The sequence below is a fragment of the Stegostoma tigrinum genome, chromosome 2 (genome assembly GCF_030684315.1).
Source record: "Stegostoma tigrinum isolate sSteTig4 chromosome 2, sSteTig4.hap1, whole genome shotgun sequence".
NCBI classification, from domain to species: domain Eukaryota; kingdom Metazoa; phylum Chordata; class Chondrichthyes; order Orectolobiformes; family Stegostomatidae; genus Stegostoma; species Stegostoma tigrinum.
This window is the reverse complement of record NC_081355.1, coordinates 135531127-135546956: the sequence shown is the minus strand read 5'-3', so window position 1 is coordinate 135546956 and position 15830 is coordinate 135531127. Positions and strand designations below refer to the sequence as shown.

At 44.2% G+C, this 15830-nt stretch overlaps 1 protein-coding gene across 2 annotated transcripts in view; it reads right to left on the bottom strand.

Moving 5' to 3' along the window:
• adarb2 (adenosine deaminase RNA specific B2 (inactive)) overlaps positions 1-15150 on the bottom strand; it is a 723544-nt gene extending 708394 nt beyond the window's left edge. The window contains exon 1 of one of the 2 annotated variants that reach the window (XM_048523584.2): positions 14638-15150. In XM_048523584.2, coding sequence (XP_048379541.1) covers positions 14638-14737 — 100 coding nt within the window. In that variant the 5' untranslated portion in view covers positions 14738-15150. The remainder of the gene's footprint in view (positions 1-14637) is intronic. The other variant, XM_048523576.2, reaches the window with a different exon arrangement.
• Between the last annotated feature and the right edge of the window lie 680 nt (positions 15151-15830).

The following is a 15830-nucleotide window of genomic DNA, read 5'->3' as shown; positions in this document are numbered from 1 at the left end:
CAGCAGGCCAAGCAGCATCTCAGGAGCACAAAAGCTGACATTTCGGGCCTAGACCCCTCATCAGAAAAGGGGGAGGGGGAGAGGGAACTGGAATAAATGGGGAGAGACGGGGAGGCAGATGGAAGATGGATAGTGGAGAAGACAGATGGAGAGGAGCTCTTCTAAATGCTATTAATATTAAAGATTGCAAGTTTTTTTGAGAACCAAACTAAATCAACAACTGCGCAAGTTTATGCTGGTGATCCAGAACCTGCACAATGTATAATTATCATATAATTACCTAATCTGTATGCAAACTTGTAAAGCTATATGCTTCAAAGAACTAAGGCAATCGAAGAGCATTTGGTCACCACTGAGGCAAATATTTTCAACTATTTTAAACAGAATTAAAATTAAGAAAGCTCTGGTGGGTCTTTAGAAGTTACCTGGAAATTTATTCCAGAAGCTGGATGAAGAAACTATGGATTTGCATATGATTGAATCAGATCTTTGTGCATAATGACCGATGGAAGTTTCAGTGGAATATCTATCTGTCTCTTTCCTGTGTTCAAAAGGCTGAATCCTGTTCACAGAATTACGAACATGGCTTTGGAGTTTTATGAAAAGTACCAATACAAACCAATGTTGTGCAAATACCAGGAAATGTTTCCCAAGTCCAACCTATTCTGTCTCCCCTCTCCCCTCCATGAGGTCACTTTGCCTTTTTGGTGAATTCTTGTTTGCACATTGTTTTGTTTCCCTACCGCACCAACCAGATTTTCCCGCCCTCATTTCCACTTGCTGCACATAATTATTTTGCTCAGATCATCAGTGTGGGAATTCAACTTGCATCATATGCTGTCTGAAAGTAGCTGCTTAGCCAATTGAGCAGTTATCAGTTCAATTCCCACCCTGGCTGAGGTTACCATGAAAGTCCTACCTTCTCAACCTCACCCCTCACCTGAGGCATCGTGACTGTCAGTTTGAACACACCACCAATGCCTCTGTAATGAGAGAGCAGCCCTATACTCCTCTAGGATGTTGAGAAATTTACTGTAATAGTCTATACACATGCACCACGCACAATATCTGAATTATGTCTAAGATTTCTTACATGGACTTGTGCACTATATGTGACCAGTCAGCAAAATGTATTTTCAGAGGTGCCCAACAGACTGAGCAGTTTAAAGAGATCTTTGTAATCCATAGGACCTGATCTAGAATTTAAATATTAAAAAAAGCCTTGAAGCAAGCAAAATAGATTCAACTGAATTAGGCTAAAGATGTGTACAGATAGAAACAACAATTTCTCAATATAGCCCTTGTGCATAAGTTGATCACATCATGAAATCATTCCAAAAGCTGCATTTCCTAATCAGGTGCTACATAGAATTAAATTTTGCATTATGCGCATATATTGTATTACTTGAATTTCCTGTCTGTTAGTTGGAGAGACAAAAACTGGTTAAATGTACCAAAAGGCATTGGATGGTATTTTATCCTCTTTGTCACTCTTTCAGATAAGGCATTCAGGATCAAGCCTGCCAGGAAAAGTGTGAAAATGCAAAATACAGCACATGATTTTTAAAATAATCATTCATCTATAAAAGAGAACACATGCAAAATATCTGGCAGTGAGTTTGAGGCGTTAATTTAATCATGAGGTTTATGATATCCATAGGAACCATTGGGTTGAATTACTGCCTTGTAACTCACTGCCAGTCATCTATTACCCATGTGTAGTTCTCTTAATGGAAATCATATTGGAAGGCAGTTCATCATTTGAGACACTCATGAACATTTCACAAGGACATCACTGTCTCTCACATACACCCATTCCGACATCGTGAGTGTAGTTCTGCTGGTCCCTCCTTGTCAAAGAGATTCTAGATCTAGTTTTACAGGACTGATGTAACAGTCATTTTCAAGCACAAGCACGAGTACGAGATATCAATCTAACACAAAAAAAATCAATATCTTCAAAGCCCAAATGCGTCCCAAATGTGAGTTTAAACGATTGAATTATTACAATTCTTATCTTTCAACCACAGAGAGCAGGATTTTGATGCTTTATAATCCTGATAAAGTGAACCCAAGTTGTTAGAAAATGTGTTATTTATTTAAAAGGAAATCAGTTCTATTTGCATAACATAACTACTGCATATTTAATGTATTTTATATTTAGGTTAAAAGGAATAAATTATCTCTTTGACAATTCCAGAAAATATCTGCTTCAAAAATAATACAGTGTCAAATTCTCTCTGCTTCTCACCTCAGTGTTAATGTACCTATATTTAGTTTCCTGTTACCCTGTGCAATTTTACACTGTGCTGTTAGTTGCCCACAAAAGTTATTGCTTGTGGGCTGAGGTTTCTTCAGAATTCTAATCCTCTAGCAATGAAATTTTCAAGTGTGCCATGCTCAGCTACAATGATAACATTTGCATTTGAATAGTACCTTATCCAAAGCATCAAGATGCTTCAGAGCTTTTCATATGATGATTTCCTTTTAATGTGCAATATCTGTTCCGAGTTAGGCAAATACAACAAATGTGCAACCCCTGTAACCAAGAATTACATCCGGTTTATTTTGGTGCCGTTATTTGGAGCAGGAATGTTTGTCACTGCATCAGGGGAAGACCCTGGTCTTCTTTGAGCGACATTGTGGGATCTATACTTTACATGTCAATTATGTGAGTAGGTTCAATACCTCCCTCCATTCAAGTCCCAACAGCAATGTAATGTTACTTAACAGAATACATGCAAACAAATACTCTCATCTGGTGTGGGAGAATCCAGGATGAAGGAGCAGGCTAAAATTAAGAGCTAGGTTATTTGGAAAGGAAATTGGATGAATTAAGCTGGAATATCTCCCAACCTACAGTACCACCCTCCCTCCTCCCAAACATTCCCAAAGCCCAAAGGTTTCAAATCTGCGGTTTCAAATAGATAAGGGTAACAAAGAACGTAGAGCTGAAATGGAATGAAATTGAGGTGCTGGTTGCTCCTTATCTCTTTGAATGGTGGAACGTGATAAAGAGATTAAATACCTCACCACCCTCCACTCTATACCCCCCACTACCTCACCCCTCTCCAGTACTGGCTGCTGACCTAGTCCATTAGCTTCAATCCCCTGCTGTGGGATGCAAACCCTGTGTGCACATGCACAACTCATGTTTATATCACAAAAACAAAGTTGCTGGAAAAGCTCAGCAGGTCTGCCAGACGGTTCTGAGGAAGGATCACCAGACCCGAAACATTAACTTGTTTTCTCCTTCACAGATGCTGCCAGACCTGCTAAGCTTTACCAGCTACTTTGATTTTGTTCCTGATTTACAGCATCGGCAGTTCTTTTGGTTTTCATGTTTATATAATTACCTTCACAAGGTAAAGCATCCCAGATGCTTCTCAGGAGCCTTTTAAAGCAACATTTGGCACTGGGCTACATGAGGAGATATTAGGGCAGGTGATCAAGAGCTTGCTTAAGGAAACAAGTTTGAAGGGGGGAAAGAAAGGTAGAGAGGCAGACAGGTGTAAGGGCACAGTTCAGGAGTTCAGAGCACAATGACCAGATGGCAGAGATGCCAGTGATGGAGCAATTACAATTGGGGGTCCTCAAGAGAACAGAAATAGAAAAACACTGTTATCTCAAGGAGCTGTGCACTGGAGATGACTGCAGAGAGAGAAAGGAGAGAGACCATAGAGAAATTTGGAAACAAGAATAGATCTTTAAAGTTGAGGTGCTGCTTAACAGGAAATAAACATTGTCAGTAATCTGTGGGATACATGAAAATTAAACCCTACCAGCAGTATTTTGGCTGAGGTCATGTTTATGGAGGGGAGAATGTGGGAGGTTTGCAAAGTGTAGTCAACTCAATAGGCAAAGGCCTATCTGAGTGTCTATAAAACACCAGATGGGTAAGGCAGGACCAGAGTCAGGGAATAATATACAGGTAGGAACAGGTTGTCTTAGTAAAGGTGCAAATATGCGATTGACTTGATGAATCTCTGACAAATTTGTTTACAGTCTGATCCAGCCTCAGCCAGCTGTTTGGGAGAAACGAGTTGATAGCTCCGATATGAAATTTGGAGGTGGAACCAAGCAGAATGTCTGTGTCTTCCCAAAACTCAACTTTAGGGATTCGCTGCTCAGCCAGTACTGGATGACAGATAAGCGTGTCTGAATGGATGTCTGTGGATTTAGCAACAGTGCAGGTGTCAGAAGAGGAGTGGCGAGGCAAAACTGGGTTTCATCAGCATACAAGTAAAAATTACACTCTGCTTTTAGATGGTGTCATGAAGGAGCAGCTTATGGCTGAGAAATAAGAGGGAATCATCGATAGACCTTTGGGGTATGCCAGAGGTAATGGCACAGCAGTGGGAAGAGAAGCCTTGGCTATTGACATGTCGGTAAGAATGGAATCTGACTAGTCTAGTCCATCCAACTGAATGAGGATGCAAAGGAGGATTGTAGGAAATCTGGGAGATGCCAAGAACTCTCAGCACTGAGCACAAGTCCAGTGTGAGGTTGCTTTTGACACAGCAGTGGCGTTTGGATTTGAACCCAGCTGCTGCTGAGGCGTGTCACAATGTGTTAAAATAATTTCTAATCAAACAAGTGCAGAGTACTTATTTTCTAATCAACCTTGTCAGGCGCATTGCCCGAGCAAGTAGGACTTGACCCTGGGCCTCCTGGCTCAGACGTGGGGAACACTACCAGTGCAGCACAAGTGAAGGTTGCTCTGAAGGAATGAACTTTTTACTTAAGTTTGCTCATTTGGAGCCAATAGGAAATAATCATTTGCAGTGAAACTCTGTGCCAATTAAGTGAGAAAAAGTGTGTTAAGTTGAGGCTCATTTCCTTTTTTGTATAATATTAAAATCCGACATCTTTGTTTTCAGATTTGGGCTGGTTGCCTAGATTTGAACTGGAGGTGGGTGATATGGACAATAACACGATTAAGAATGTCAAGGCGCGACAGGGCGAAAGAAATATCCGATATAGCAGGAACGGCAAATGCTGGAGAATCTGAACATTTTCATTTTCTGAAGAAGTGTCTAGGCCTGAAACTTCAGCTTTCCTGCTCCTATGATGCTGCTTGGCCTGCTGTGTTCATCCAGCTCCACCCCTAGTTATCTCAGAAAGAAATATCCTGTCAGAGAGTACTGGGATCTGGTCAATTCGCTCAGCACGATTTCTCAACTAGAATGGTAATCATTCTGAAATCCTCATGCGGAATTCACCCTGATGGTATGTTTTCTCCACAGCTACTACCTGACCGCTGAGCGTTTGCAGAATTCAGCGGGTTTTCTTTATTTCGCCATTAATCAACGGAATTTTCCTCCATTTGCAGCTGATGGTATGCCTAATCGCCTTTAAACTGACTCCCATTAATGACCTATCGTATAAAATAAAAGCTGGTGTTGTGGGAATGAGTGGGGATCGATTATAAATGATGCCACCACAGGCGCAGGCGGCCTACGGTTTATTGGGGGTACCTGCCTGATTCTTTACCTTGATTTTGTTGCTGAAATGTTAAGATAAAGAATAAGCCCTGTTTTCTGTTTTGTATAAAGTGTGGAAACGATCGTATGCTGCAGCTGTCGTGTCCCCCGTTACCGAACAAACATGTCCTGGGCAGTATTACTGTTACTAGTCTGTCCAGGCTATCTAGGTGTTTGGTTCAAGAACCAGTGAGCTGTAAGAGACACAGCAATGATGAACAAGCCAGTGCCAGCTCCTGGCTACCAGCCAACATTAATCCTGGATGCAGATATGGAGTGGTTTCAACCTATAGTTTCCAATGTAATTATTAACGCAAAGCTTCTTCCCTGTAAGCTCTGCATAAATGGATAGCCATAGCTTTTCCCCAGGGCGGAAATGATTATTATGAAGGGGCATAATTCTAAGGTGATTGGAGGAAGAGTCTAGCGGAGTGTCAGAGGTAGGTTCTTTATACAGAGAGTGATGGGCATGTAGAATGCGCTGCCGGCGGTGGTAATTGAGTCAGATACATTGGGGACAGTTAAGCGACTCTTGGATAGGTACGTCGACGATAGGAAAATGTAGGGTAGTTTGATCTTAGAGTCGGATAATAGGTCGGCACAACATCATGGGCCGAAGGGCCTGTGCTGTGCTTTAATGTTCTGTGCTCTATGTCTGGTTGCAAGCAAAACAGTGCAAGGCAAATACGCCCAAATTTGATTTGATCATGTACCACGCACAACTTCGCTTAATGGCGGAAGGAATTTTTTTTAACTGGATGGCAGACAACTCTCTCGCTTTTTAAGCTTGAGTAAAACTGACCTTAATGAGAATCAGGATTATTGCGGGAATTTCGCTGGCAAAATTCCATGTGAATCCAGTCCACCGGCATTGAATTAATCGTCCTTCTGGATCCAGGAGGTTCAGGTTCCCCCGGTCCAGAGATATGCAACAACGTTAGTTTTCAGACGTTTCGTCACCATTCTAGGTAACATCATCAGTGAGCCTCCGACGAAGCGCTGGTGTTATGCCCCGCTTTCTATTTATCTGGTTAGGTCTCCTTGGGTTAGGGTTAGGCTCACTGATGATGTTACCTAGAATGGTGACGAAACGTCTGAAAACTAACCTTCCACCTCAGCGAGCAAACTCACATCCAGAACCCCAACCTGAGCTACAAATCTTCTCAAAATGTGCAATAACATCTCTGAACAGGTATGATTAGAACATATCTAATCTTCCCTCTGCATTGACTGCGCGCAAGCTGGTCAACTGAGTCACAAGCAGTTTTGACAATTCAGCAGAACTCAAAATTTTAAAAAATCACCGATAAGAAACGTTCCACTTTTCGCCCAGCTCTCCTGCGTTGTTTTTGAAATAAAAAAAAATTGAAGGTCAATTTATGTTAGACCTCCTGAATTTAATGTTAAAAACAGCTGCTGTTGGGTTAAATGTGCGTTTGTTCATGTGACGCAGACAATATTCAAGTTAGGGTATTGTCACAATAGGGTGTCCACAATATAGCTCTGATAAGGTTATTATTTTTCCTATGGAAACCACCATAAATTTAAAGAGTGAAATGACCAGGAATCATTCAGCATAATTTCTCTCCCATGAGTGAACTGATTTGGGAATAACTCACAGGGAATGAATGTCACGGTTTCTCGTTTTACGTTAGGCTTGAACTTGTGTGGGATATTTAGCACGCTTGTGTTCAAAAGCAAAATGGTGAGATCCTTTCTAGTGTTTTGCTGGAGCTGTTAAATAGACGAGTTAATACCACTTAAGAACAGTGACTAAGACATTTCACGTAAGCCCCTTAAACTCCTTCAGTAATATCCCTTTGTGTCGTTCCAAGATGATGGCTTATATTACAAGTTCATTTAATTTTGAATGATATTGTTAGTTAAACTGTTCAGTTTAAATGTACCACACGCTGAGGGGAAGCTTACACAAGTCTTATAATGAAACAATGTTTATCACAGTTCTTTTATATAGACGATAAGATTGCGCATGGTATGGACAAGTCGATTGAATATTAAACAGTTCTGAAAATGGAGTGCAGGTATTTACAAAATTGTTTAATTCTGTTGAAACACCCCGAAAATGTTTGGAACAGATTTTATTTGGTGCCAAAGTGCCTGTTGTCAATGTGGTTTTATTTTGTTCGTTAGCAGCTCTCTCTCTGTGTCAGGAGCTGAAATGATCTTAAGGAATTCGAGTCCCGAGGATTCCGGCTTTCTGGTGATGAGAGGGGCAGCTAATGTCTCCCCCAGAATAATCAGAGTCTGTGCAGATAGTGGGTCGTCAAGCGTACAGCTTCTCAGTTATAGCCCACTTCCCCTTTTAATGGAAGGCCCGGTTTTTGATGCTGCTGTCCAAGGGTCAAATGCCAACGTTTTGTTTTCAAGCGTGATCTTAGACGTCAGCATTTGCGGACAATTCGACGAATTGGGGCATCACAGTTGAGCCTGATGCCCTCACTCAATCTTAGAATAGAATCATTGAAAGACATGAATGAATATTCCTGGCAGACAGTGAGCAAGGATCTATATTTAAAATTATATCGACAGTCAGGTTGTCGACTGTCAACTATTGGCAAATCTGACTCTAACAGATGACAAGGAGTACCCCCCAAAACAGAAAGCAAATCTCTATAGAACACGTTCACAGCTCCCCGCCAAAACTGTCATATTAATCCGTACCCGATTTACCGGAGATTAACCCTCGTATTAAAACAAATCTGATTAATCTTAACACATAACTGCTAGCTGTGGGAGATATCGGAATGTGCTTTTAGTGAAATGACGTTGCAATCAGGTCTGCTAATGCAGACTTAAAATTTAAGCTGCCTTATTGTAAAAGAAGTTGACCAAACCAATTGCGCGGAATAGACTGGGCGAAAGTGCAGTCAGTTCGGACCCCTATCCCCGCTGACGTGTGTCCAACACACCCACCTCATACCAATCGTGGAGTCAAGTCGCGCAGTTAAAATGAGTTGAACTCTTTAGCTGCTTTTCGAACAAATTATCAGAGTCGATATAGTGAAAGCCAGTGTGTCATGTCTGCCCATGATATTCCAGTGCATTGGCCTGAAATCGATTTTAAAATGAGTTCGCGATTTCAGAAAGACCGCTACTGCTCGCTCCGACAATGCCTGGTGTTGGCGAGGCCGGGATCGAGAATGTCCAAGGTGATTTAGTAGCCAGACTTCAAATGACGAGTCTTGGGAATGCTGTCCCCGTTTTGGCAACAGGCGCCCGAGAGAATCTGAGATTGCTTCAAGCTTGCCTGTTCCTCCTTTACCAACTGCTCGCCTAAATTGTCGATCGCCTTCTCATCTTCCACAGTCCTGGGCCCGTCTCTGGGGTATAGTTTTGATATCTGTACCACAAAGCGGATTTATACAGGCATTTTCCCTGGTGAAAATCCTCACCTACAACCAGTGCTTGCAACTGTACGGATCAAAATCAGGTCAATGTTTCCTCTACCCTCTAAAATTAAAGAAAATACTTAACATTTTGACATATACGAGTAAGTTATATTCGGAGAATATTGCCCAGGTCTGACTTTTCGTTCCTGCCGAAGACATAAGACCCTCTTCCCCCTTTTGGGAACATGACTGTGACAGCCTAATAGGTGAGTGGAATTGAACGCATCCTTGTGAATTTCACAACATAGTCGCACTGCTGCATTCCTGTCCCACCTCCTGCACCCCAAAGTAGCGGAATTGCGGGCAACACATTTATACGGGCCGCATTTGAGGGGAGCCAAGCATGTTCTCATCCTGGACGCTAAAAGCAATGTGCAAACGTCAATTATTAAGGTTCGATAAAAGGTGGAATAGGGAGGCACTTGATAAAGTAGAGAGACAGGGCCCAAATCCATCCTCTGGCACTGCAGTCCTTTACAATTCCGCCTGCCTTTCCCCGGCCGTACCCGTTTATACAAAACAAAAGGTATTGCAAATCTGGAACTGCATTAGCCAACAAGCTACTGGGGCTGGATCTATTGAACGTTTCACAACTGGTGATTGATGGAGTTTTATGAAGGTCAGGGTATTCAGGGTGAAGATACCCAAATTAAGTTAAGAAGGAAGATGCGGCCTGATCTAATTAAATGGCGACTGACACACTTCTGTCACTGTGTTCATCGAGAAGAGGCGGTCTGCTTTCAATCAGAAATGTGTGTGTGTGTGTGTGTCATAGAGAGAGTATTTGGCGCAGACGTGAATCTACATGACTGTTTAGTATTGGCTCAGGCACTTCGGAGAAAAGCAAACCTGATCTGCCACCAGCACCGAGTCTCAACCAGAAAACCCCAATCGACCCGATAGAAATTCAGCACTGCTACATTTTCAAAAGGATAATTTGAAGCAAAATGCTGTGGATTGAGATGGCCCGAGCCCTTGCCTGACCGTAAGCCGCAGGGAGTCACCCAGACACGTGTTTACTGACACTGCTGATCTGCAGGTTAAACGGTGCCCTTTCTGTTGTGGGTGTCTCGAGTGCTGTCCTGTGTGTCTATACAGTTTATACACAAATAAATAGGTATGGGGGACAGAAGGGGGGTAATGTTCAAAATCCGTGACCTGGTGAGAAATGAAACAACGTGCATTTGAAAATCCCACCGGAGTGGACATACCTAACACTTCGAAAAAGTACGAACGCGGTTCGAGATTGCACGATCAGCACCGAACGTTGCCCGCTGGAAGCACGGAATTCACATCATCCGCTCTGACTTGGTTGCAAATTAGGGGAAATGTCCGTAATAACAAAGTGTGGAGCTGGATGAACACAGCAGGCCAAACAGCATCAGAGGAGCAGGAAGGCTGATGTTTCGGGCCTAGACCCTTCTTCAGAAAGACCCTTCTTCATCAGCCTTCCTGCTCCTCTGCTGCTGCTTGGCCTGCTGTGTTCTTCCTGCTCTACACCTTGTTAGCTCAGATTCTCCAGCATCTCGGAAATGTCCGTAGTTTTTTTCCCTCTCTGCTCGTCGGGCAAAGCATCCACCCAGGGGACTGTAATAGGGATCCTGCTGTCGAAGCGGTGTTCGCTTATCGTTTTGGATCAGACAGAGGACTACGCGTTGACTTCTTCCCTCAGTCTGTTGTAGGCCACTTGCACTAGGTTCCTGTGTCAACGTACAAGTTTGCCCTGGCCCTGCCTGTTTGCTGCTTATTTCGAAGAAGTGAAAGTGTGTTCGCAGTTCTCCGTGAGTGCCATATCCGCCTGGCCTACTCTTTCACTTCCTCTCACCGTGTGGTTGCCTTTCCCCTTTCCTGTAGCAAAGAGGGGAAGATGGCGACTAACCTCCCTGGCTGAAGGGGGGTGCTCTAAGGGCAGAGTAAGGATGCTGCTGGCGGCCTTCCTTACCTACTCCACCGCCAATAATTCAACCAGGAGCTGGTCCAAAATAAAAACAGGACAATCCCAACCACTCCTAAAGCTGCGAGCTGCGACCCATCCCCTCAATTTCTCAAAGCAATTGGGGTACGGCGCCCTTTGCTGTCTTGTGAAATCTTGCGATGGGTCACTGGACCCGAAACGTTCACTCACTCCGCTTTCTCTCCACAGATGCTGCCAGACCTGCTGAGTTTTTTCGGCAATTTTAGTTTTTGAAATCTTGTATGCCCTGTCAGCACAGCATATTAGAACATAGAACTGTACAGCGCAGTACAGGCCCTTCGGCCCACGATGCTGTGCCGAACTTTTACCCTAAACCTAAGGTCTGTCTATTTGTTAGAGATAACATCAAATCATATTTCATAAGAACGAAAAGGGAACGAGAGCTAAACAAAAACCTTTCTAAAGGCCAGAAAGGAGTTGGGAAGAATTGCCTGTTTTGGGGAAGCAAGAGCAGTTGAAAACAGTGTAACAGCCATCTCGAACACTGATCGTATCTCATTGCCTCCAACCCTCTCTTCATCACCCACCCAGTTCCCACTCCTGCAGCCTGTTTTGTTGAAGTTCAGAAGCCCCCTCGCCCATCTCAGAATGGCTTCCCGGAGCCCCCGCTCCCAGTGTCACCAGGCTGATAGCAGTGTTGTCTCGGGGCTTTGAGCTTTTAGGAGCTCCGAGCCTTTCATTTTCCTGACTGCACTCGGGCCTCACGGTCAAGTCCTGACTCTCTTCCCCGACCCCAGTCCCCTCTGCATTTACTGCACTCCCTCGGACCTTTCCATTCTATGGCTATCGAAGTGTGTGAGTGTATGTTCATTCACTGTTTTCCGCCGGTTCCTTCCAACCAGAACCCCTCTCAATCCGGGACAAACCTCTGGACTTTCCATTCTGTTTGTGAACGGGCGAGAATCCACCGAGGAGAGGCTCTGTCCCTCCGAAACATTCCATCATTTCTCCAGAGCGGGTAACCAGGGCAGGGAAGCGCTCAATGACTGAACCAAAAACTGCTCCTTCACCCCACAGCTGGAGTTGTTATTGAGCAAGTTGAAGGAGTTAGAGTTCATCCATTTAAAAAAAAAAACATTTGAGACACTGTGAGTCCTTCTGCCTTTGATTTTACAAACAATTTACAACTTAAAAGCCGTATTTTCACAGCTGTGGATCCAAGTATGCTCACCACAGGCATCTGGGAGCCTGGGGAATTCTCGGACCTCTTCCAGGCAAGGGAATTAAGATGGGAAAATAAAACCGGATTGGCCCGTGGTGTCAATGCCGAATCGGGTGGCGTGGAGCAGTTTTCCAAACTCATATTTCTCTCTCTCTCTCTCTCTTAGTTCTGCCAACACTTGCTGACGGCCTTGATGCGATCCCCAATTGTTGTCATTGCACGGTTCACTAGGGGTGAAGGCCGCTTCGGATGAGCTAGACCGAGGAATAACGATGCAATTGCTTGGATTTTACCAGCAAACCCGTCCCTTGTCCTCCTCGGCCGCCTGCAGTGTGGGTGATGCGGGTCTATGAGGGTTCGCGCCAGGCTGACGGTGGGGAGAGTTCACAGAGCGGAGCTCATTTATTTCCCATCTCCGCTGCAGGCGAAAGCGACTGAAGCGGGGGGATCCTCCGCTCCTTGGTGCGATTTTTCAATATTTACTATTCATTTTCACAAACATCCGACATACTGCCGCTTCAAAGTCTCCTCTCTATTTCTGGTTTTATTGCTGTTTCAACTGTCGCTATTTCCTTCCAGAATACCACTCAGTCTCCTTAATCCCGTGCATGTGTTCTGAGTCCTCCTCATTTCTCTGAGATAGCAGCCCGTTGTCGGCCTCTCCCTGCCCGATTACCTCCTCTGGGACACGCTATTTATTTTCCCCACTGCTTCTCATTTTCCTCTCGTTTCGTTAACATTTGCTTCCGCCCTTTGTTAAGTTGTGAATGCCTCTAGCGGCTCCTTATTTGATTTAGAGGAAGATTTAAAGTTCATATATATATATAAAAGGCTACAATGAATGGATGTGGTTAAATGCGGTGTAATTTAGGCACAATGCTATATACTTCTAACATCGTTCTAAACAGAAACCGGAATGAGAGTATTGTGAACCATTACATAATTCAGTTTTAGAAACAAAATCCTGGCTACACACTTTTTGTTACAATCTCATACGTTAATAGCAGATCCCGCTTTATGTGTCACCCATCCTTAAAACTGAATTTAGAATGAGTCAATTAGAACCAAACGGGACAGACTGTACACTGAGCTCTCTCGGGCAAGTGTTTTGAAGTTTGAAAGATTTGGAAGCGAAAGTAAAACGGTGGAGTTAAAAATCCTGGCGGGATCTCTCTCTCGCTGTGTTTTTGTTCCTTAAATATATCAAAAATCGCCCAGAGTCTGGGACATTCCTGTCATTGTGTTCCCTCCAGTCGGCGCTGGAATTTACGTAAACGCTTGCAAATGTCAGAATATTACTGCAGGCTGCTGGATACCATTCAGAACTCGCGTTTATTTTTTTTCGCTTTTAGAATGTGTAGAATTTTGTTTCAATTTAGCTAACGAACCAACACACAGCCACTGCTCTGGGAAGGGAACCATTAGTCCTTCAAAACTTAATATATGCAGTGGTTCCAACTCAATCCTGACATCATTATTCTGACAACAAAACCCGAGAACTTTGAAAAGAAAACGCCTCGGGCAACGAACACTTTCGTGCTTGTTGCGTTTCCATGGAGATTCGGAGCCCGTGTCAAACGTACGTAATTTTTTTTGCAATTTGATCTTTTTTGCTCGTAATTCGTGTATAGAGAGAAAAAAAACAAATAGACAGCTGGACAGAAGTTCTGATCTCAGCAATAGATACACAAGTTGATTCGAGTGACGTGGTTGTACTGTGCAGATAACATTGACTGGGGGCTCAGGGAGCAATTTGTCTGTCATCAAGCAATTTCCAACGGCTGTGTGCACGGTGTAAACGTGAATGTAGATTATAGTAAGCGGTTTCTTCCGTGCCTCCCTAACTTCTCTGCCCCCACTCAATCGCCACAATCGCTTCTGCGCCTTAACTGTATAATCCGAATGTACGTTTTAGCAGAAACACACATCAAATCATGTCTCAACTTTTTTTTTACGAAGTGTGTGAGCTTTAGTCAGACTGAACACTGCCTTGTATAAACAATATATATTCCTTCTCATAAAGACTGACTGGGTATTCTTGTCTTTTAAGCGGAGAGTAGTAACCAGGGGGTGAGCATGCACTTGTCAACTTTAGTTTCACAACTGGGCGGAACTCACCGAAACCATTTGGATATTAACTGTCACCGCGAAGAGTAGATAAGTGAAAGCAGTTAAGAGGTATTTGCTCCGAGCACAGACACACATACAAACACGCCTCACACAGCCAGCCCGCTCCCTGTGTTACCGGACACTAACATACTGCACACCGGCACTCAGAGTGAGCGAGGGAGGAAATGAGACTCTCTGTGTGTCAAAAGCCAGCCCCTTGGCTCGGTTTCTATTCCTCCGAAAGCACGAAGCAGAGTGACCGCGCTGACAAGCATTGAACACTCCTCCTCTCCTCATCAATGGCACTGATCTAGCGCCAGTCGGGCATGTCTTATTGTCATCTGCAGCTAACCGACGTGTGGATGGGGTGAGGGGGAGATGGCTGGAGGGGGAACGGGACTGACTCACTCACTCACATCACACTGGCCGCCGGAACATAACGCAGCCCAGCTCTGAAAATGACAGCCGCTCTTCCAGCATCAGCAAAGAAGTCCTTACCTTTCCTCTTCGATCTTCTCCTTCTCCTTCTCTTGAACTTGCATTTCAGCTGGCTGCCTGCACTTCCTGGCGCCCTGTTGGCCACCAGCACTGAAGCCATTGCCGCAGTTTGGAGAAGACAGGATGCCTTGATTGATGTGTGTCTCACTCTCTCTCTCTCTCTCTCCTTCACACCACGTTTTGTCTATTATTTGGGATTGACTGCCCCCACCCCTTCCTCCCCTTTACTTCCACTCACATCGCTCTGTCTTCTGCCTCTATCTCTGGAAGCTACGCTTTCCCTCATTAAACTCTTGAGAAGAGTGAGGAAGGCACTGACTAAAACTGATTTACAAGCAAGCGGGCAGCTTCTATTAAATGCTGCAACCTCGGCTTGGCTCTGGCCGGCTTTGAACGCAACAAACCTTACTTTCTATTAGCTTCTCTCCCTCTCTCTCTCGGCACTATCCACTTTGAAGCCAATCGTGTGGCGAAGCCAGTGTATTTGCTGCCTCAAATTATAATTAGATCCAATCATGACTGTCTCTTGGCTGTGACATCAACAGCGACCAACTCCATCCCTCCCTCCCTCACCATCAGCTCCCTCCCTCCACCCCAAACTACCTTCCCCTTCTCAGTTGCGAACTCAGGTCCCATTAGATTGATGGATGCCCGGGACCCGAGCTCGAAGGAATGAAGCCAGCTAACGCTAAGCCCGAGGTGTCGTTGAGAGCAGAAAGCGAGAAGGATTTCACGAGCTTCTTATGTTATTGTCGCCGCTTTAACCTGAACCGAGATACGCTTTCCGTGCACACAAATGCAGCTGTTCTTGTAATCGTTTCAGAGCTTAGTTCCTTCCCCCGGGAGCTCACTTTCAAACTGTGCACCTCCATTGCCTGAAATTCCAAACAGGTTTGAAAAATTGACCGCGCCTGAAATTGCGTTGGTCCCACCGTCTGTTCGTTTAACGGGAGATCTAACTTTTCTGCAGCTCCAGTACACTTTCTCCTGTTTTTGTTCTGAGGCGACACACAGCTGCTTTACGTTCACCAGCCCCACTTCTCCACGAGGTCGGACATTGTGGTCAAAACTCAGGCTTTTCGCAGTCGATGCATTTCTTCTCTAGTCGAAAGTTTAAACTCATTTGTCCCTCTTCTCCAAGGGAAAAAAAAGACAAAGTTTTCAGACTGGAGACATGATTTGAAAATCGTACT